General features: G+C 43.3%; 1 protein-coding gene and 1 long non-coding RNA gene across 2 annotated transcripts; both read left to right on the top strand.

The window, feature by feature from the left end:
- Nucleotides 1-4,900, top strand: LOC120048309 (triosephosphate isomerase B-like). The gene is made up of 7 exons (XM_038994174.1): nucleotides 1-213; nucleotides 2,245-2,368; nucleotides 2,526-2,610; nucleotides 2,910-3,042; nucleotides 3,585-3,670; nucleotides 3,936-4,023; nucleotides 4,222-4,900. The coding sequence occupies exons 1-7, from the start codon at nucleotides 105-107 to the stop codon at nucleotides 4,338-4,340; spliced, it is 744 nt and encodes a 247-aa protein (XP_038850102.1). The 5' UTR covers nucleotides 1-104; the 3' UTR covers nucleotides 4,341-4,900.
- A 5,742-nt stretch (nucleotides 4,901-10,642) lies between these two features.
- On the top strand, nucleotides 10,643-12,434 carry LOC120047546. Its single transcript, XR_005476901.1, has 2 exons — nucleotides 10,643-10,846; nucleotides 11,220-12,434. It is a non-coding gene; the product is annotated as an uncharacterized LOC120047546 (long non-coding RNA).
- The last annotated feature ends 10,445 nt before the right edge of the window (nucleotides 12,435-22,879 follow it).

Below are 22,879 nucleotides of genomic sequence, written 5' to 3' on the forward strand. Positions count from 1 at the left end.
TACAGTGATTTGCGCCGGGGTCGTTGCTCTTCTCCCCGAAGTAGATCCGCCTTATAAGAATCCAGCTCAGTTCGAAGGCCGAGAAACAACCTTAAACTGCAAATATGTCCAGAAAATTCTTCGTTGGTGGTAACTGGAAGATGAATGGAGACAAGGCAAGTCTTGGCGAACTCATCAAAACCCTGAACTCTGCCAAGCTCGACCCCAACACCGGTGCGTGGTTCTGTGTGGCTTCTGTGGTTTAATGTCTGACTCGTGTAGTAGTCTTAGAGTTGATCTTTGAAATTGTGTAACTTGTCGCATTGGGTTCCTGGTGTAGCCTATCCAGTTGAAATGACAGTCGCACGGCACACTTTCATTGTGAAATTAGACTTTTGTAAGGTAAATTGTTTCAGCTCTCCATCAAGAGAAGGAAAAAGCGTGAAACAAAGGTTAGGGAAGGTCATTTATTGGTATCAGTGCACGAATCAATGGGTGGCAAACCAAGCTATACTCCGGAAGGTCCCTTTTCATTGCCATTTTCACAATGGTTTTAAATTATAGGATACCCTGACACTAATTTTTACGTAATTATGATGCGATCTGTGCGATGGTGACAATTTGTGGAGAATACAGAATACAATGCAGAATACATAGGCATATGCCTATTTTGGTACTGAAGCGCCCTATAATCCTTTGTAACCGGAGAAATCCATTGTGTCAGGGGATTTTTAAACAGGATTCCTAAACTGAACTAGGATAGAAGAACATGACTTGCTAAATGGATTGTCTATGACAGTGGGCGTACGTTCCGAACAGCACGTAGCCACAACAGTCTGTCTGGCGCAAGCGAGGGGCGGAATGTCTGTTTTGTTCTTTGATGCATTATAATGATCCATCCGATCGCGAGCCCTGTTTCATATAACTACCAGGAGGACCAAATGTCGGATATCATTGCACCATCACAATACTTTAATTTAGAAATACATATTCTACCGTTAGACCCAAACTAATTTATGCACAACATACTCATTTTGTTAACCAATAAGATAGAGTTCCCCATTCCGCCATGGAGATGTCGGTGTTTCCTCCATTCTCTATCGTGCATTTCCAAACTGCCACAGAGGCGTATATGCAGTCTGCCCTGATCGCATGTTTGCATATGAACACACAATTTCAAGAACAGGCTACACGTACTTAGTCACGTTTTGTGTCGTTTTTGTAGGATACATGGGCGTTATCTGCTGCTCCACGGAGTGCACCAAAGGACACGTTATGTCCGTGTAGTAACCTACATCTGTCTACAGCCTCGGACTTTACCCCACAGAAAGAGCCACCCCTCACAACTCTTAACTAATCTACACAGTACAAATTTACTGACGCGTGAAACAGGACGCTGCACGGGCCAGCAGATGACAAGCTCGCGTAGGCTTTTCCCATGTCTCTTTCTAGAAATGTAAAGTCAATGGTAAATCACTTCTTCCCTAGGCCGTTTTATGAACCTGCAGAGTATTTAACATTTTTTTTTAATCCTGTGGTTGACCTTTGAATTTAAGGTCCTGTTCGACCCCAGCAGAATGTGACCATGTGAGCGACTTTTGTGAGCTGAGTTCTAGTGACCTTTTGGAGGTTGAACTAGGACCTTTTTGCAGCGGGGGACTGACTCTTGGCAGGGATAAAGGACATTTGCGGAGGGATTAGTGACTGTAGAGGTTTAATATAGACACACTTAACCCCAAGATACAGTTACATTGCTAATGTCAGTGTCTGGCCTACTGTACCCCACAACACTGGGGATATCCCACTTGTACAGTGTGTACTAATGCTGCAGACTCTGGTATTGGACTGTATAACCAACACTGGCCCAAATAGGCCTAATCATTTTGATAGATAGACCTTGTTTTGTACACTTAAGTGAATAGTAGAGTGAGCCACTACATGGAGTTGTCACCACTCTCAAAGGAAAGCCTTTTCCACTGATACTAGATGTCACCAACAATTACTGTGTACACTTCCTATTTCAGTTTCAGAAAATATTACTGTAACGTTGGCGTCCATGTAAACATCAAGGGGCAAATCTTAACTTCCACTTAGAATTTTCACTTAGTCTCACACATTGACATCAGAGCATGACTAAGTGAAAAATGAAACTGAAGTGGAATTTAGGATTCACCTCTTAAGAATATTAACTGGTCAGTCTGTTATTCCAACCCTGAGAATAGTGGTCAGTGCATGACCGTGTTGGTTCTCTCTCTCTACTTGCAGAGGTGGTCTGTGGTGCCCCGTCAATCTACCTTGAGTTCGCCAGGGCCAAGCTGGACCCAAAGATCGGAGTGGCCGCACAGAACTGCTACAAGGTCAAGGGGGGTGCCTTCACCGGGGAGATCAGGTAATGGACATGCTCTGTAACTGTGGATGCTAGTGTCTTCAGGACTCTAGTGCTTTACTGAACCAACACTGTAGGCTGACTGTACTTTGGGTGCTAATCTCTCTTCTTTCTCACACACTCTTTCTTTTTCCGTCCCCTCTCTTTCTCTCCTTCTCAGCCCTGCGATGATCAAGGACGTTGGCGTGCACTGGGTGATCCTGGGCCACTCTGAGAGGCGCTGGGTCTTTGGAGAGACTGATGAGGTAAATGGCTTATTAGGTCGAGTGCTGGTGTTCATGAATGTGTAGTCTCGGGAGGAGTCTCTGGAGGTGGCAGCAGACTATCACAAGAACAGGGCCGTGACACAGAATTGGATTATGTCTCTTTCAACAGTGAATTGCCCTTGAACATGACAGGATTTGAGGAGCAGTGACAAATCTATGGATCATCATTTTAATCTCCATTTTACACTCCAGGTGTTCCTCAAGTAGAGGAAATGTGAAAAATATGACAATAAATGAACAACCTGTCTGATTGGATAATTGTTTGTGTGTCCTGACAGCTTATTGGTCAGAAGTGCGCCCACGCCCTGGAGAATGGCCTGGGTGTCATTGCCTGCATCGGTGAGAAGCTGGACGAGAGGGAGGCTGGCATCACGGAGAAGGTCATCAACGCACAGACGAAGCACTTCGCAGGTATTGTCACTGAAATCACTGATTCATAATGAGTGTGTTACACAAAACCACAGATTCTGCTCAGGCGTACACATATATTATCAGAGCCTGTAATCAGTGTATCAGAGTGCTGATCTAGCATCAGTTTTGCATTTTATATATTTGAAAATGAGCCCTGAACTTTACAATGCACAGAGAAGAGTTAAACATGTCAAGAGCCATGCCAATTATATATAACCATCGTATAAACTGCAAAGGCCTCTTTGTATCTGGAAAGTAAGCAATACATTCCAATTACTGTATGTACCCTGTATTACTTTGTAGCGATTCTAACATTGTTGAATGTAGTAATACTACTGCTGCGTGAATACATCCTATTAGCAAAGGGATAGTGTGCCCGCCACAGACGTGACTGGGACTTTCAGTGTAATTAATACGTTTTCCTTTTCGTTAACAACTTGGTTATATTCAGCGTGTCCATGATGGCACTGTGTCCATTTTGAGTTCTCCATTTGATTAATGTGAATGCAGTACTGTATTCATTATGTCAATTCTGTTTGCAGACAACATTAAGGACTGGTCCAAGGTTGTTCTGGCCTATGAGCCCGTGTGGGCCATCGGCACCGGAAAGACCGCATCCCCCGCCCAGGTAAGTGTTTCTTCTAGTGTCATCCATTACTATTGTATGACCTCAATGGAAAGAACCTAGGACAGATGGGAACATGTGACTAAAAGCCTGAATCTCTGTATACTGTATATATTCAGTCTAGACTAGAGCAGAATGTGTTGTCCATTTGAGATTCATCACTAAATTGAAGGCTAAAGTCAGAACTTACTGGATTTTGGAACCCATATTCATGGTTTTATTTGAATCTCCTTTTTCTTTCTTTTCTTTTCTCATCTTTATCTCTCAGGCCCAGGACGTTCATGACAAACTGAGGCAGTGGGTAAAGGCCAATGTGTCTGAGGCAGTAGCCAACTCTGTCAGGATAATCTATGGAGGTGAGACCAAACTCCTATGCTTCACGTTTAAACACACTTAAGCTGTTAACGCCACAACCACAAGTGGGGATGAATAGGTTTTGTCATTGCATAGCTAATCTAACTCAAGTCAGGGGCATGCAGTGGTTCCCCCCCCCCCCCCCCACTCTGTCCCTCATCACTCCATTCCTCACTCATATCTGTCTGTTCTCTCCTCAGGTTCTGTGACTGGTGGCACCTGCAAGGAGCTGGGAGGCATGAAGGATGTGGACGGTTTCCTGGTTGGCGGCGCTGCACTCAAGCCAGAGTTCGTTAACATCATCAACGCCAAACAATAAAAACCCTGAAGTGGTCAGACCATGTCCATATTTGAGGCCAACTCCATTCAGACGGAACCTGAACCATTATCCTCAAAACTCGGCACTTAGAACCCCCTTCCCTTACCCTTTTTTAAAATTCAATGTATTTGTGTGATGTCTTTACCTCTTTCTTTTTGGGGGTTTAATGTTTCAAAGAAAAGGGACAGTTTGACACGCATACTATACAGCAGTGAAAGGTGTTAGTTCCACTGAGATAGTGTTTTTTTGTACTGGCCTCCACTACTGTTTTTTAAAGGGACTGCACTTGACAACACCATCCTGGATGGAACAACAACTCATGCCTTTACTTGAAAGTTTACAAACTTTTATGTATACAGTGTCAAAACTAGCAATCAGATTCACTTGTCTTTGTACTATAGCTGACTCTTTGTGTAATTATGTTTTGTGTCTTATCCCTTCCCGTAGAACACATGAGCCGCTCTCTCATTGGCTACTCGGTCAAGAGGGAGGCGTCCATTACATGTCCATGTTTTGTTAGGGGGGGCTGACTGTTGTTGTAATAAAAGGTTTAGAGACTAGTTGTGTCCTGTTTTTATTGTATTGTTGACACACAGCACATAATCTTTCACAGCATGATCTTGAATACTAGCAGGCTGCATTCCTACCTCTGTGTAAAGCCAGTCAGACTACAGTATCTGGTGGTGGTACTTTGGTAATGTGATGCCAAATTTCTGAGCGTTCATGTAGATAATGGTGCAATACATATCATGTCCACTAGGCCATGCCCAATCACCAATATCCTCAAACAAAATTTATTATTTCTCTTCTGCAGCATTCTTCGAAAGTGGAGATGTTTCAAAATGTCAAACGCATGCTTTCCCTTGCATGCAGGGGCCAAATTGAGCTCCACACCACATCGCGTGTGCCTCCCAAATTTTGTAACAATGTAGAGGGCTCCGTATAGCTCCGCATTGCCATGATTGGTTGGGGGCAGGAGGTCCTGTATAAACACAAACTCACTTCACAACAGATTTGCTCAACAGTTCTGCGCTGCTCCATGAAGCGCAAGAAGTATGAATGCCCTGACTTCTGCAGAGGCTGTATTAACCGTAAATGTTGCACGACCAATATAGACATTGGATTGCCCATGCAGCGCCTGGATTGACGCATGCTGTAATGCAATTTGTATGATAAAATTAGACGTTTGCTTTGCGTTGAACCCAGCCATGCATGCGGTAATACGAAGTGATAGGGACACGTATCTGCCTCAATGCCTGCCTGATGAGTGCCTCGCATTGTTACACATAAAAAATATATAATAATGAATGATTGCCACCGCTATATGCATGCGTGTTATTGGAAACTCGCCAACTAATGTAGCTATTGATAGCTATGGTAAAAGGACAATTTTGCTGAGACGATTGCCAGTTGATTGGGCATAACATATGAGGTGTAGGCAAAGCATGACCAACGACTTAGTTGCTGCAGGGTGAGGGTGGAATTATACCTAGTGTGGCTGCTGTGGTTGCAGCTCTAGTTCATATTACTTGAAAAAAGAGAGAAGTGAAACAGAATTTGGACAAGGGTTGGTCCAAATTATAGTAATATTTTTTTGAACAGAAGTTTAAAACAGCATGCACACACAGGAGGAAATCAAAATCCAAAACCAAACCATAAAAAAAGCATCTCTGCATCATCTAAAAAATATATTTTTATAAAATAGTATGGTATTATAACAACACATACAGAACTCACATTTTATTAATTCCGTCTGAGCAGCACATCTGTCCAGTGAGGAAACAATGATGAGGAGCAGAGCTTTCTGTGGTGGTGGGGCAGCCAGCGGAAAATACGGAATGTAGGAGTTGGTAATGTTCTCTAGTTGCACCTAATTGGCTCAGTGTTCTGTCACTCATGGGGACACTACGTCACTGCAAAATCTACCGGAGAGCAAAAAAATTCAAGCCCCTTGGGTGCTGCCATAGAGTTACATTAGAAGGTCATTGGCCATAGATAAAATGGCGTCAAATCATATATCTACAGTAGCTTTGATTGGACTGATCATGTCAACATCATACTTTCAAAATTTTTGCTAGCAAGCTAGCAGTTATCATCATGATTCAAGTCAACTATCTAATGGCAAATCCTTTTCATATGAAGAGAAATGATAGAGAAAACGTATCGTTGCTCATTGGCCATTGAACATAGACATTACACAACAAGTTGTAAACCGCAAATTCAACAATGAGTGGTTTGGAAGTTCAAGAGAACTGGGAATTTGGAAAAAAGCAATATCCGATTGGGAAAATACATTTTGAACGGTCATTCAACTCGTAATTCCATGTCGGGAACTCAGGCCTCTTTCTAGAGCTCCGACCTGAAGATCACTAACATCATGATGCAACTTTGTTTTTTTCAGAGTTCCCAGTTGCCTTGGAAGCACCATAAATCCAGAGAATGCCAGACTTTGATGAAAAAGTTTGATGACAAAATTTGCCCATTTAGGACCGCCGCGCCACCTTCCTGTTCAAGTGAGCACAGCACAACAAGGAGAGTCCAAAATTGTCTTGTATGCTGCTGCATAAATGATGCAATATGCCAGGGAGATATGTATACTGTAGCTAAGAGAGTAATACTAAGTGTATGTTGTGTAGTAAGCTGTTAGTAGCCCATGTGCCTCACCGTAATAATTTGGTCCCTTTTCCCCTCATAATTTGGCATACTGTTCTGACTTGGTGGTGCACATGTAGCCTATAGCCTGTTTTAGAGAAATGTCATCATTGAATATTGTAAGAGCTTTCATTGTCTGTTTATATGCCCCCTTTATTTATCCTACGGTTCTGACTTGGTGTACAGGGAGAATACTGTAAGAATGGCTCATGTTCTGAATTCTGTCGCTGTACATTTCAAAAGTGCTGAACAAATAGTTACATTGACTGTGTCAGTCCTAGCTCGCTCATTAATGTCTTAATCTAAATTACGGATCGCCTCTTATCCACTCGTCGTCCCCTTATGCCATAGATACATCTCAATTGTCAGTAGAAACCACATTTGTTTAAGCAAGTCAGCCATATCAGCTATGTTTTTTTTAAAGGCAGTAAATGAGGCTGAATGAACTGTTTCGCAGTGGAAGATGTTGGGACAGCTTTATGTAGGCCCTAACAGTTTGTGGGCACCGTTTGTCACTGTTATAGTCCAATTAATGTATTGTTTAGTGTTGTGTAGTGGCTTTGCTGGCATGCATCTAAACAATTTTTTGGAGTTTGCTCCACCAAGATTTACAGTTGAAGTCGGAAGTTTACATACACCTTAGCCAAATACATTTAAACTCAGTTTTTCACAATTCCTGACATTTAATCCTAGTAAAAAGTCCCTGTCTTAGGTCAGTTAGGATCACCACTTTATTTTAAGAATGTTAAATGTCAGAATAATAGCAGAGAGAATTATTTATTTCAGCTTTTATTTCTTTCATCACATTCCCAGTGGGTCAGAAGTTTACATACACTCAATTAGTATTTGGTAGCATTGCCTTTAAACTGTTTAACTTGGGTCAAACTTTTCGGGTAGCTTTCCACAAGCTTCCCACAATAATGTGGGTGAATTTTGGCCCATTCCTCCTGACAGAGCTGATGTAACAGAGTCAGGTTTGTAGGCCTCCTTGCTCGCACACACTTTTTCAGTTCTGCCCACAAATTTTCCCTTTTTTCCTCCAAACATAGCGATGGTCATTATGGCCAAACAGTTCTATTTTTGTTTCATCAGACCAGAGGACATTTCACCAAAAAGTATGATCTTTGTCCCCATGTGCAGTTGCAAAACGTAGTCTGGCTTTCTTTATGGCAGTTTTGGAGCAGTGGCTTCTTCCTTGCTGAGCGGTCTTTCAGGTTATGTCGATATAGGACTTGTTTTACTGTGGATATAGATACTTTTGTACCTGTTTTCTCCAGCATCTTCACAAGGTCCTTTGATGTTGTTCTGGGATTGATTTGCACTTTTCGCACCAAAGAACGCATCTCCTTCCTTTCCCTTGAAGGATATTGGTCTTCGGGCAGGTAGACAATATGTATCACCCCTCATAACGAGCCGTGCATCAACAGAGCCCAAGGTGCCAAGGAGGGACTGGATAGCCGCCAACACTGGGTCGCACAGCGGCAGCAGGAGCCCGGTGTAGACGGTGGACGTAGCCGGAGCGGCGGTGTTGCAGCGGAGGAATAAGGACCAGCCTGATGTGTAGAATTGCAGGAAATAAACTTTAAACCTGCTAAATGTTCTCTCCGCCAACAAGAGGGGTGTGAACAGTTTGGGTCATGAACAGTGCCTGCGCAGGATGTTCCCCAATGCTGGATGGGTGACCTGAGTGAAAAAGTTTGGGAATCTCTGCTATATCGCACAGTAATAGGCTACTGTAGCCTACCCATACTGTCAACTATTTTACATAAGCTACCGGTCTATTTACTGTGTGCTGTAATCTTTTGCAGTAATGCTGTATCCGGCAAAGGATTGTGTCAGTTTCTGAAAGAGAAAATAATGGCAAATGGTTGTGCACCTGTTAGCGAATGTTTAAATTCAACATTGCATCGGCTTTCTCCCAAATCTAAATATGATGGAATGCCCGCGAATTCTTGAACATTGTCCAGGGCAAACTACAATTATTTATTTTTTTACTGTACTTACAGTAGCATACATAGAGGCCTACTTCAATGTAAAATATCAACTGTTCACCTTTGAAATTCGACTGTATATTGTGCCATTGGCTTCCCTGAAAACAGGTACTGACAGGAGGAGCAATATGATTCTGTCAGGGGTAGTCACACTGGATGTGGATGGTGATGGAAGCTTTGGCGGTCCACACAATGAAGAAGCAGGTGTCCCTTCCAGTGATGTGGACCTGACCTTGTACCTGGTGCCAGCAAGACCCTCCCTCCCTGATATAGAAATCCTTCGACTTCATGGCCTCTTCAATGGTAAGGTCCCTTGCACCATAGGGACACTTGACCTCCACCACTACTGTGACCCTCCAGTGAGGCACCCAGGATCCCAGACCCCGTGACCTAAAGCCCGGACTCCTGCATATCCATCCCTGTAGTCATTTGAATGCCTTGATGCCCTCCTCTTCGTTATCTGTGGCCCACCTTACAGACAATATCCCATCCAACGACTGATCTGAGGACCTTTTTTAGCAGCAACGGAGTTAAGCGCTTGGCCCTAACCACTGCTCCATAATTGCAGGCCGTCAACCTCCCTCTCCTCATGGTGTGCCAGTTGGGGTTGGTGCGCTGTCCAACTGTTGCCTGCCGTATAGCCTCCTGCTGCTCCGCTGACAGCGCCATGACAGCCAGGGTACCTGCATGCCCCAGGTGCCCTTGTTTTTTAACAATGTTCGGTACAGACAGGGTGACAGGGAGGGTAGCTGTTGTTCTGGCTCAGGTTCCATGAGACATGCCGTCCCACTGAACCTGCCCCGGAGACGGTTCCTTGGCCACTGAAGATCCTCCTCTGTGAGCTCTCGGGACAGAGGGTTGTTGTCTTCAACCGGGTTACAGGTCCTCCACTGACTGCACCTGGTTGGGCACGGCTGGCTTCCTCAACTCGCATTCCACATCTGTACGGCCGTTATTATGAACCACCAAAATAGGCTGCATGGCTAGAGCTGTTGCGGTGACCATATCACCGCCACACCGGTGGTCACGAGTCATGAATGCAGTCAAATTCCATGTGACCATTTAGTCATGGTAATTAGGATTCTCTAAGCTCTGATGCTGTTGATGATCATTAGTAGCATACCAAACAAATGTAACCAATCTACACTCGTACATTAATCTTCTGTAATGTATTATTTTTTATTTAACTAGGCAGGTCAGTTAAGAACAAATTCTTATTTACAATGACGGCCTATACCCCGGCCAAACTCTAACGACGCTGGGCCATTGTGCACCACCCTATGGGACTCCCAATCATGGCCAGTTGTGATACAGCCTGGAATCAAACCAGGGTCTGTCGTGACACCTCTAGCACAGAGATGCTGTTCCTTAGACCGCTGCGCCAATCTATCAATAGATTTATAGGTTTTCTCAAAATATGTTACATAGCATAGCCTATATAGTTATAAACATGTATAGTTATTAAATAGTTTTGTCTTTCTCAGAATTTTTTCTGGAAGCATGAATTATTACTTAATCCAATTTCAATTTAATAATGCAATTTTCATATCTTATTTCAGTTTATCCCATTTCAGAGTGCTCGACGGGACTTTTATTTAGAAAATCGTGAGAGAAAAACACGTGACCAGAAGTAATAACCTCACACTGCTTTGTTTATGTTACTTGGGGTAGCTACTCGACTAGCATTCCTCAAAATGTCAAAAATAGAGTTGCTGAGATTGTTTCTCAACGAAAGATTGACAGCTGCTGCTGATGAGATATTTGGGACAATTGAAAAGACAATTGTAGAGTACCAGGAAGAAGTGTCCCGAACGAAAGAGGAGAACAGCCGTCTACGGGGGATGTTAAGGTTACAAAAAACAGGTTTGTGACTTTTTACAACGCTTATGGGCACTAGCTAGCTAGCTTATACAGCTTTGATATTACTGCATCTAGCTAGTACTGATTGATGTGAAGCTCATTAATATTTGCCCTTCTGACTCAAATTGCATTGCCAGCATTGCCCCTTGGATTCTCGAGAACTAATTCAGCTAGCTACCTGCATTCTACATGTTTTGTCAGACCCCAAAAAGATGCAGGTTTGCCTGGCCTGCTTCAACTCTGCATGCTCACTATGCTGTAGGTTTTACAAAAGTAAGAATCAAAAGACAATCTTGGGACAATCTTATGCGTCCTCCCATGGGGTGGGAGGATGCATAAGCCATGAGTGGCTTTTTTTTAATCCATTCTCCCTCAGACCCCCAGCCGCTGACTGTCTCAGACGAGGATCTTCCCCCTGAGCAGCAGCACTGTGAGCAGCAGTGGAGCCCAAGTCTGGAACAGGATGGTCCAGAGGCCACACAGATTAAAAAGGAGCAGGAGGAACTCCGGACCAGTCGGAGGGAAGAGCAACTTCAATGGCTAGAGTCTGGTACCAAAGACTTCACATTCAGTCCGTCCTGTTTGAAAAGTAACTATGATCCGATTCAGAACCCAACTCATTCATCACATCTTCACCAAGTACAAAGTGAGGAAAGCAGAGAGAACCCAACTCATTCATCACATCTTGACCAAATACAAAGTGAGACAAACAGTGAGAACCCAAGTCAGTCCTCATACCTTCACCAAATAGAAAGTGAGGAAGACGGAGAGAACCCAGCAGCTCAGTCCTCATATCTTTACCAAATACAAAGTCAGGAAAACCGAGAGAAGCCATGGCAATGCCGTGTTTGTGACAAATGTTTCAGCAATATTCATCATCTGAAAGCGCACGTGAGGAGTCACACAGGGGAGAGACCATATAAGTGTCCTATATGTAGAAAATGCTTTATGACAACAAGCGCATTGAATAGGCATCAGACAATTCACACTGACGGAAAACCGTTTAGGTGTAATTATTGTGGCAAATCCTTCAAATGGATGAACTCCCTTGGAAGGCACATAAGGATTACCCACGAGAGGGAGAATATATGACAGCACCTTGTGTGGGAAAGGGCAACAGCTGTTATGAAAAAGTGACATCCTGATTCTTTTTATATTCTATTGCCATTAATATTATAATATGCCATATGCTATTGCCATATAATTACACTATAACAAAATAGAACACTATGTTATGGTTAATTATAGGATATCTATGGCTATTTTGTGTGTGTTGTCTTTTACATGTTTGTAACCACTTTCCCAGGGACTGCAGATGGAAATATGTCTTGATCAATGCGCGTTGTCTTTGTCAAATAAATCAAAATAAGGTCAAGATTTCAGAGGCGTATCTTACACCTGTCTGTGCATAAAGATTGTTTTTTTTTGTTCATATGTTGTAATGTCATGTCACATCTGTTTTGACCATTTCCTCCAGTGATCAAGAGCCAAAACATTTTCCATATGCTTACATTACTGTACTTTTTTTTATACCTCTGATCTTTGTAATGTGCACACCTGATGGCAAAAAATAAATAATCAACACACCAAATCTGTTGCCATAGTCTTATCCCTACTTAGCTATGTTTCTGGGTTTGATGCCATTGAAGAAACATGTTCAATAATTAAAGCATGTAAATAATTCAGTCCGAGAACTAAGGAGATGTCACATGACTTAGATTTGAGACTGATGATTTGAAATGATCTGGCCAGGTTTTGTAACGTTTTGTCACTGCCTACTCATTTTGTGGCACAGTCTCCATGGGTTAGGCTACTCTCCACCCAGAGACAGTATCGCACTTCCAAAAAACGGATTGGCTAGTGAAACGCACACTCGACCCTCTGATTGGACCAGAAAACTGTCAATCAACATGGATCTGATGCGCTACAGTAACGCGGTGCGAAAGATTTGGTGTCGCAAGTGTGAAACTGAATGCGAAAAACAAATAAACAATCTATACACTTTTATATTTATATCTTTTCTTATTCGATCTGGTCACCAACATAGGCCTACGGCATTGCGCCAAATTATTGTAATCTGTGTTTCAGAACCAATAAATCAAATCAAGTTTATTTTATATAGCTCTTCGTACATCAGCTAATATCTCGAAGTGCTGTACAGAAACCCAGCCTAAAACCCCAAACAGCAAGCAATGCAGGTGTAGAAGCACGGCGGCTAGGAAAAACTCCCTAGAAAGGCCAAAACCTAGGAAGAAACCAGGCTATGAGGGGTGGCCAGTCCTCTTCTGGCTGTGCCGGGTGGAGATTATAACAGAACATGGCCAAGATGTTCAAATGTTCATAAATGACCAGCATGGTCAAATAATAATCAGGAGTAAATGTCAGTTGGCTTTTCATAGCCGATCATTAAGAGTATCTCTACCGCTCCTGCGGTCTCTAGAGAGTTGAAAACAGCAGGTCTGGGACAGGTAGCACGTCCGGTGGACAGGTCAGGGTTCCATAGCCGCAGGCAGAACAGTTGAAACTGGAACAGCAGCAAGGCCAGGTGGACTGGGGACAGCAAGGAGTCATCATGCCCGGTAGTCCTGACGCATGGTCCTAGGGCTCAGGTCTTCCGAGAGAGAGAAAGAAAGAGAGAAGGAGAGAATTAGAGAGAGCATACTTAAATTCACACAGGACACCGGATAAGACAGGAGAAGTACTCCAGATATAACCAACTGACCCTAGCCCCCCGACACATAAACTATTGCAGCATAAATACTGGAGGCTGAGACAGGAGGGGTCAGGAGACACTGTGGCCCCATCCGATGATACCCCCGGACAGGGCCAAACAGAAAGGATATACAGTGGGGCAAAAAAGTATTTAGTCAGCCACCAATTGTACAAGTTCTCCCACTTAAAAAGATGAGAGAGGCCTGTATTTTTCATCATAGGTACACTTCAACTATGACAGACAAAATTAGAAAAAAAACCCCCAGAAAATCACATTGTAGGATTTTTAATGAATTTATTTGCAAATTATGGTGGAAAATAAGTATTTGGTCATTAACAAAAGTTTATCTCAATACTTTGTTATATACCCTTTGTTGGCAATGACAGAGGTCAAACGTCTTCACAAGTTTTTCACACACTGTTGCTGGTATTTTGGCCCATTCCTCCATGCAGATCTCCTCTAGAGCAGTGATGTTTTGGGGCTGTTGCTGGGCAACACGGACTTTCAACTCCCTCCAAAGATTTTCTATGGGGTTGAGATCTGGAGACTGGCTAGGCCACTCCAGGACCTTGAAATGCTTCTTACGAAGCCACTCCTTCGTTGCCCGGGCGGTGTGTTTGGGATCATTGTCATGCTGAAAGACCCAGCCACGTTTCATCTTCAATGCCCTTGCTGATGGAAGGAGGTTTTCACTCAAAATCTCATGATACATGGCCCCATTCATTCTTTCCTTTACACGGATCAGTCGTCCTGGTCCCTTTGCAGAAAAACAGCCCCAAAGCATGATGTTTCCACCCCCATGCTTCACAGTAGGTATGGTGTTCTTTGGATGCAACTCAGCATTCTTTGTCCTCCAAACACGACGAGTTGAGTTTTTACCAAAAAGTTATATTTTGGTTTCATCTGACCATATGACATTCTCCCAATCTTCTTCTGGATCATCCAAATGCTCTCTAGCAAACTTCAGACGGGCCTGGACATGTACTGGCTTAAGCAGGGGGACACGTCTGGCACTGCAGGATTTGAGTCCCTGGCGGCGTAGTGTGTTACTGATGGTAGGCTTTGTTACTTTGGTCCCAGCTCTCTGCAGGTCATTCACTAGGTCCCCCCATGTGGTTCTGGGATTTTTTCTCACCGTTCTTGTGATCATTTTGACCCCACGGGGTGAGATCTTGCGTGGAGCCCCAGATCGAGGGAGATTATCAGTGGTCTTGTATGTCTTCCATTTCCTAATAATTGCTCCCACAGTTGATTTCTTCAAACCAAGCTGCTTACCTATTGCAGATTCAGTCTTCCCAGCCTGGTGCAGGTCTACAATTTTGTTTCTGGTGTCCTTTGACAGCTCTTTGGTCTTGGCCATAGTGGAGTTTGGAGTGTGACTGTTTGAGGTTGTGGACAGGTCTCTTTTATACTGATAACAAGTTCAAACAGGTGCCATTAATACAGAGCTTCAGAGTTTGTTCTGTTAGGTGACCTAAACTGGGATATGCTTAACACCCCGGCAGTCCTACAATCTAAGCTAGATGCCCTCAATCTCACACAAATCATCAAGGAACCCACCAGGTACAACCCTAAATCCGTAAACATGGGCACCCTAATAGACATTATCCTGACCAACTTGCCCTCCAAATACACCTCTGCTGTCTTCAATCAAGATCTCAGCGATCACTGCCTCATTGCCTGTATCCGCTACGGGTCCGCGGTCAAACGACCACCCCTCATCACTGTCAAACGCTCCCTAAAACACTTCTGCGAGCAGGCCTTTCTAATCGACCTGGCCCGGGTACCCTGGAAGGATATTGACCTCATCCCGTCAGTTGAGGATGCCTGGTCATTCTTTAAAAGTTACTTCCTCACCATATTAGACAAGCATGCTCCGTTCAAAAAATGCAGAACTAAGAACAGATATAGCCCTTGGTTCACTCCAGACCTGACTGCCCTCGACCAGCACAAAAATATCCTGTGGCGAACTGCAATAGCATCGAAGAGCCCCCGCGATATGCAACTGTTCAGGGAAGTCAGGAACCAATACACGCAGTCAGTCAGGAAAGCAAAGGCCAGCTTTTTCAAGCAGAAATTTGCATCCTGTAGCTCTAACTCCAAAAAGTTCTGGGATACTGTAAAGTCCATGGAGAACAAGAGCACCTCCTCCCAGCTGCCCACTGCACTGAGGCTAGGTAACACGGTCACCACCGATAAATCCGTGATAATCGAAAACTTCAACAAGCATTTCTCAACGGCTGGCCATGCCTTCCTCCTGGCGACTCCAACCTTGGCCAACAGCCCCGCCCCCCCCGCTGCTACTCGCCCAAGCCTCCCCAGCTTCTCCTTTACCCAAACCCATACAAATCAGCTGGGCTTGACAATCTGGACCCCCTATTTCTGAAACTGTCCGCCGCCATTGTCGCACCCCCTATTACCAGCCTGTTCAACCTCTCCTTCGTATCATCTGAGATCCCCAAGGATTGGAAAGCTGCCGCGGTCATCCCCCTCTTCAAAGGGGGAGACACCCTGGACCCAAACTGTTACAGACCTATATCCATCCTGCCCTGCCTATCTAAGGTCTTCGAAAGCCAAGTCAACAAACAGATAACTGACCATCTCGAATCCCACCGTACCTTCTCCGCTGTGCAATCCGGTTTCCGAGCCGGTCACGGGTGCACCTCAGCCACGCTCAAGGTACTAAACGATATCATAACCGCCATCGATAAAAGACAGTACTGTGCAGCCATCTTCATCGACCTGGCCAAGGCTTTCGACTCTGTCAATCACCATATTCTTATCGGCAGACTCAGTAGCCTCGGTTTTTCTAATGACTGCCTTGCCTGGTTCACCAACTACTTTGCAGACAGAGCTCAGTGTGTCAAATCGGAGGGCATGCTGTCCGGTCCTCTGGCAGTCTCTATGGGGGTACCTCAGGGTTCAATTCTCGGGCCGACTCTTTTCTCTGTATATATCAATGATGTTGCTCTTGCTGCGGGCGATTCCCTGATCCACCTCTACGCAGACGACACCATTCTGTATACTTCTGGCCCTTCCTTGGACATTGTGCTATCTAACCTCCAAACGAGCTTCAATGCCATACAACACTCCTTCCGTGGCCTCCAACTGCTCTTAAACGCTAGTAAAACCAAATGCATGCTTTTCAACCGTTCGCTGCCTGCACCCGCACGCCCGACTAGCATCACCACCCTGGACGGTTCCGACCTAGAATATGTGGACATCTATAAGTACCTAGGTGTCTGGCTAGACTGCAAACTCTCCTTCCAGACTCATATCAAACATCTCCAATCCAAAATCAAATCTAGAGTCGGCTTTCTATTTCGCAACAAAGCCTCCTTCACTCACGCCGCCAAACTTACCCTAGTAAAACTGACTATCCTACCGATCATCGACTTCGGCGATGTCATCTACAAAATAGCTTCCAATACTCTACTCAGCAAACTGGATGCAGTTTATCACAGTGCCATCCGTTTTGTTACTAAAGCACCTTATACGACCCACCACTGCGACCTGTATGCCCTAGTCGGCTGGCCCTCGCTACATGTTCGACGTCAGACCCACTGGCTCCAGGTCATCTACAAGGCTATGCTAGGTAAAGTGCCGCCTTATCTCAGTTCACTGGTCACGATGGCTACACCCACCCGTAGCACGCGCTCCAGCAGGTGTATCTCACTGATCATCCCTAAAGCCAAAACCTCATTTGGACGCCTTTCCTTCCAGTTCTCTGCTGCCTGCGACTGGAACGAATTGCAAAAATCTCTGAAGTTGGAGACTTTTATCTCCCTCAACAACTTTAAACATCTGCTATCCGAGCAGCTAACCGATCGCTGCAGCTGTACATAGTCCATCGGTATATAGCGCACCCAATTTACCTACCTCACCCCCCATACTGCTTTTATTTATTTACTTTTCTGCTCCTTTGCACACCAGTATCTCTACTTGCACATGATCATCTGATGACTTATCACTCCAGTGTTAATCTGCTAAATTGTAATTATTCGATTTATTGCCTACCTCCTCATGCCTTTTGCACACATTGTATATAGATTCTCTTTTTTTTCTACCATGTTATTGACTTGTTTATTGTTTACTCCATGTGTAACTCTGTGTTGTTGTCTGTTCACACTGCTATGCTTTATCTTGGCCAGGTCGCAGTTGCAAATGAGAACTTGTTCTCAACTAGCCTACCTGGTTAAATAAAGGTGAAATAAAAATAAAAAAAAGGTAATGAGTGGAGGACAGAGGAGCCTCTTAAAGAAGAAGTTACAGGTCTGTGAGAGCCAGAAATCTTGCTTGTTTGTAGGTGACCAAATACTTATTTTCCACCATAATTTGCAAATAAATTCATTAAAAATCCTACAATGTGATTTTCTGGATTTTTTTTTCTCATTTTGTCTGTCATAGTTGAAGTATACCTATGATGAAAATGACAGGCCTCTCTCATCTTTTTAAGTGGGAGAACTTGCACAATTGGTGGCTGACTAAATACTTTTTTGCCCCACTGTAACCCCACCCACTTTGCCAAAGCACAGCCGCCCACACCACTAGAGGGATATCTTCAACCACCAACTTACCATCCTGAGACAAGGCCGAGTATAGCCCACAAAGATCTCCACCACAGCACAAACCAAGGGGGGGCGCCAACCCAGACAGGAAGATCACGTCAGTAACTCAACCCACTCAAGTGACGCACCCCTCCTAGGGACGGCATGAAAGAGCACCAGTAAGCCAGTGACTCAGCCCCTGTAATAGGGTTAGAGGCAGAGAATCCCAGTGGAGAGAGGGGAACCGGCCAGGCAGAGACAGCAAGGGCGGTTCGTTGCTCCAGAGCCTTTCCGTTCACCTTCAGACTACACTCAATCATATGACCTACTGAAGAGATAAGTCTTCAGTAAAGACTTAAAGGTTGAGACCGAGTCTGCGTCTCTCACATGGGTAGGCAGACTATTCCATAAAAATGGAGATCTATAGGAGAAAGCCCTGCCTCCAGCTGTTTGCTTAGAAATTCTAGGGACAATTAGGAGGCCTGCGTCTTGTGACCGTAGCGTACGTGTAGGTATGTACGGCAGGACCAACTCGGAAAGATAGGTAGGAGCAAGCCCATGTAACGCTTTATAGGTTAACAGTAAAACTTTGAAATCAGCCCTTGCCTTAACAGGAAGCCAGTGTAGGGAAGCTAGCACTGGAGTAATAGGATCAAATTTCTTGGTTCTAGTCAGGATTCTAGCAGCCGTATTTAGCACTAACTGAAGTTTATTTAGTGCTTTATCCGGGTAGCCGGAAAGTAGAGCATTGCAGTAGTCTAACCTAGAAGTGACAAAAGCATGGATTAATTTTTCTGCATCATTTTTGGACAGAAAATTTCTGATTTTTGCAATGTTACGTAGATGGAAAAAAGCTGTCCTTGAAACAGTCTTGATATGTTCGTCAAAAGAGAGATCGGGGTCCAGAGTAACGCCGAGGTCCTTCACAGTTTTATTTGAGACGACTTTACAACCATCAAGATTAATTGTCAGATTTAACAGAAGATCTCTTTGTTTCTTGGGACCTAGAACAAGCATCTCTGTTTTGTCCGAGTTTAAAAGAAAGTTTTCAGCCATCCACTTCCTTATGTCTGAAACACAGGCTTCTAGCGAGGACAATTTTCAGTCTTCACCATGTTTCATTGAAATGTACAGCTGTGTGTCATCCGCATAGCAGTGAAAGTTAATATTATGTTTTCGAATGACATCCCCAAGAGGTAAAATATATAGTGAAAACAATAGTGGTCCTAAAACGGAACCTTGAGGAACACCGAAATGTACAGTTGATTTGTCAGAAGACAAACCATTCACAGAGACAAACTGATATCTTTCCGACAGATAAGATCTAAACCAGGCCAGAACTTGTCCGTGTAGACCAATTTGGGTTTCCAGTCTCTCCAAAAGAATGTGGTGATCGATGGTATCAAAGGCAGCACTAATAGATACTATTATCTGTACTTACTGGTGGCACAGACGCTGTTTCATCCTTTCCTACACTGAAATTACCCTTGCCTAACGATTGCGTCTGAAGCTGGGCTTGCAGCACAGCTATCCTCGCCGTAAGGCGATCGTTCTCCTGTATATTATAAGTACAGCGACTGCAATTAGAAGGCATCATGTTAATGTTACTACTTAGCTTCGGCTGTTGAAGGTGCTGATGAACCATGTGCAGATAAAGCGTCCGGAGTGAAAAAGTTGAATGAGGGAAAAAAGTTGTGAGGGAAAACCGATCTTTCGCTTTTTGCCGGTTATTAAACAACTAATTGCCCGGCAGCGGTTCAATACGTTTTGGTTTTTTTCAGAACCAAGAAATTGCGTCTCTTGACTGTTGATCAAATGACCAGTCATCAGCATTGGCGCGCACATATCCAGATTAGTGACCAGAAAGCACTTGTTTAATTTTCTGCCTGGCAAAAACAGAGTAGCCTACCGAAGTTATTATTATCCATATAAAATTCAGTTTAGCAATCTGCTACAGACGCATATTTGCCAGAACAATAGGCTAATTGGGGTTTTAATTGATCATTTACATATTTCAGATAGGCCTAGTTTGGTTGGGTAATAATTACATACCTCAGTGGTGGTACTGGCTATATGTCTAAAGATAGCTGTAACATTGAACTACCTTCAATACTTATGGGATGAAGTTGGAACATATTCTGGCGAATTAATTACGATTTTTGCCGAACTACATTGGACACCTTTCTCTAAATATATCTGGTTAACGTTAGCTCTATTCAGTCTGGGAGTGCGTGTGATTTATCAAAAGTGTAGTGGAATATCCCCCCTGCTTATGTTATCCTTATTAGTCCATTAAATTAATTCATCAACAGCAGGCACAGACTGATATTTTTCCCTGCAGGATATTCATGTTATGTTTTATTTTATTTATTTTATATTTTCTTCAGATTGTGTGGTTAGTTTGCTAGCATTATTCAGGGCGATGGTCGTGGCATTTTCCACGTGAGTTAAATTTTCCTCGTGCTTTGCTAGTCTTTCAGAAGTTATCCTTATCCAACCATTAATTAGGCAATGTTAAATTAATGATATTTGAAACACCAGGCACGGACTGATATTTTATTTAGCCTTGTAGTCAATTTTTTTTTATTGAGATTGTGTGGTTGGCATGAGTTGCATGGTAACGTATAGCTTGATAGCTCTTTTGGTGTGTTCATGCAATTTGGTGGCTGGGGTAGTGTCATTTTCATATTGCAGGCTGGCTGGTAGCTGGGAGTAGCTGTATTGGAAATGTACAGGTGTAAATCCTGCAATTTCTGTTTCCTAAATCCTAAAGCATTAATTACTCTGCAAAAAAACCTAGAAATGTGGCGAACTACACTTTTGCTTGTGGGGTAGAGTGCCCTTGCACCAAAGCATCACTACTTGTTACACTACCCCGACCTCATCCTGCAATTTGGGCGACTCATTCGTTTGAGAGCAAGCACTCCTACTTGTCTGAGGCACCAGTACTGTCACGCCCTGCCCTTAGTTATATTTGTTTTCTTTATTTTTTGGTTAGGTCAGGGTGTGACAAGGGTGGTTTGTTTAGTATTTGTATTGTCTAGGGGTTTTTGTATTGTCTAGGGGTTTTTGTCTAGGGTTTTTGTTTATCTATGGGGATTTTGTATGGTCTAGGGGTTTGTAGGTTTATGGTGCCCTGAATTGGTTCCCAATCAGAGACAGCTGTTTCTCGTTGTCTCTGATTGGGGAGCCTATTTAGGTTGCCATTTGCCTTGTTGGTTTTGTTGGTAGTTGTTTTGTGTGAGTACCTGACAGAACTGTTGCGTTTTGTTCCACTTTTTGTTTTTTGTTTTTTGTTTCAGTGTTCAGGTTATAATAAACATCATGAACACGTACCACGCTGCGCTTTGGTCTACTCCTTCCTCAGACGAAAATCGTGACATGTTGTTTCCCTGCGTCACTCAGTGTGTTCTCCGTAAACGATGAGATCTTTATCAGAGCATCTGAGGGCAAATGTTGGAGTGAATATTAAAGGCCTTGATAACATTCAGCCGGAGGCCATAAAATACAATTTGATGCCAATATAGTGCCAGGAATTGCTTCAGTCCTTCATCCAAAGAGGTGAGATCTTCATTGATAAATGTAACATATTTATGTAATTGTTATGAATAGGTATTTGGCTGTCCCCATAGGAGAAAATAAAATAAAATAAAGTGGTGATCCTGACTGACCTAAGACATGGAATTTTTACTAGGATTAAATGTCAGGAATTGTGAAAAACTGAGTTTAAATGTATTTGGCTAAGGTGTATGTAAACTTCTGACTTCAACTGTATGTTTTGTGATTTTAGGTCACTGGAATTAATAAGGTGCAAATTCCTTTGCCAGACACATCAAGGCTGATCATGCTTGGTAATACATTTATTTGATTTAAGGTGGAACAGAAATATATAGTATTGTGGTACCTATCTAGAGATGTCTAGTAAGTATACACTAACACTTACTTTTTTGTATTTCAGGAAATACTCTATTGGGTTCCTCAAAATGGATGGTGTCGATCGAGGTGTTGGGGGTTACCCTGGGGGTCGGGTGTGGGGCTACACCAATGCCATGATTACTGTATATATGTGATAACCTTTGTATGCTTTCAATGTGCAATGATGGAAAAGTACTGGGTAATGGAGATGTACTGCTTTAGTTCTCAGGCTGAGAACTCCCTGCACCTGCTGATAGTCACGCAGCCTCAAGACCGAGATAGTAGAGTGAGAAACCACAGTCTAGACATGTTTTTCTCATCTTAGATACTTTGTATCTAATCAAATGCAACAATGTTAAGGTATGATTGACAAGTATAAAGAGTGTCTCATGTTTCGCCACAGAGATCTTTACTATAGACTACTGAGGTATTCTGTATGTGAATCTCTATCTGCAATTGCATTTTATTACTAAATAGTTTTATACTAAGGTTCCTGTGTCTGTGTCATCTATCTGGAAGACTGATTGTTGAAGGAAACTTGCTGTAAATGTACAGCAAGGAGGCTGTAATATGTTTTACATTAAGGAAAATCATACTGTAAACTATATTACAGCATCACTGCTGTAAAGCAAAATTACAGTATTAAACTGGCAACTGTGGTGCCAGTACAATGCTGTAAATTTACAGGGAAAAGTTTTACAGTGTACATTTTATTAAAGAAAATGCCAAAAAGTGCAGGCCTACCCATTGTTAGTTTAAGATTTTGAAGAAAATAAAACATCCGATTATTTAAAGTGACGCTAGAAACAAGCTGTAAAATACCCTGGAAAGACATGACTCCGACGCACATGCGATATCATT

The sequence above is a fragment of the Salvelinus namaycush genome, chromosome 5 (assembly GCF_016432855.1).
Source record: "Salvelinus namaycush isolate Seneca chromosome 5, SaNama_1.0, whole genome shotgun sequence".
Classification (NCBI taxonomy): domain Eukaryota; kingdom Metazoa; phylum Chordata; class Actinopteri; order Salmoniformes; family Salmonidae; genus Salvelinus; species Salvelinus namaycush.

Coding starts and splice junctions, on each gene's coding strand:
- LOC120048309 (XM_038994174.1), top strand. CDS start 105: ATGTCCAGAAAATTCTTCGTTGGTGGTAACTGGAAGATGAATGGAGAC. Junction 3,043..3,584: donor ACAGACGAAGCACTTCGCAG/GTATTGTCACTG, acceptor TTCTGTTTGCAG/ACAACATTAAGGACTGGTCC. Junction 3,671..3,935: donor AGACCGCATCCCCCGCCCAG/GTAAGTGTTTCT, acceptor TTTATCTCTCAG/GCCCAGGACGTTCATGACAA.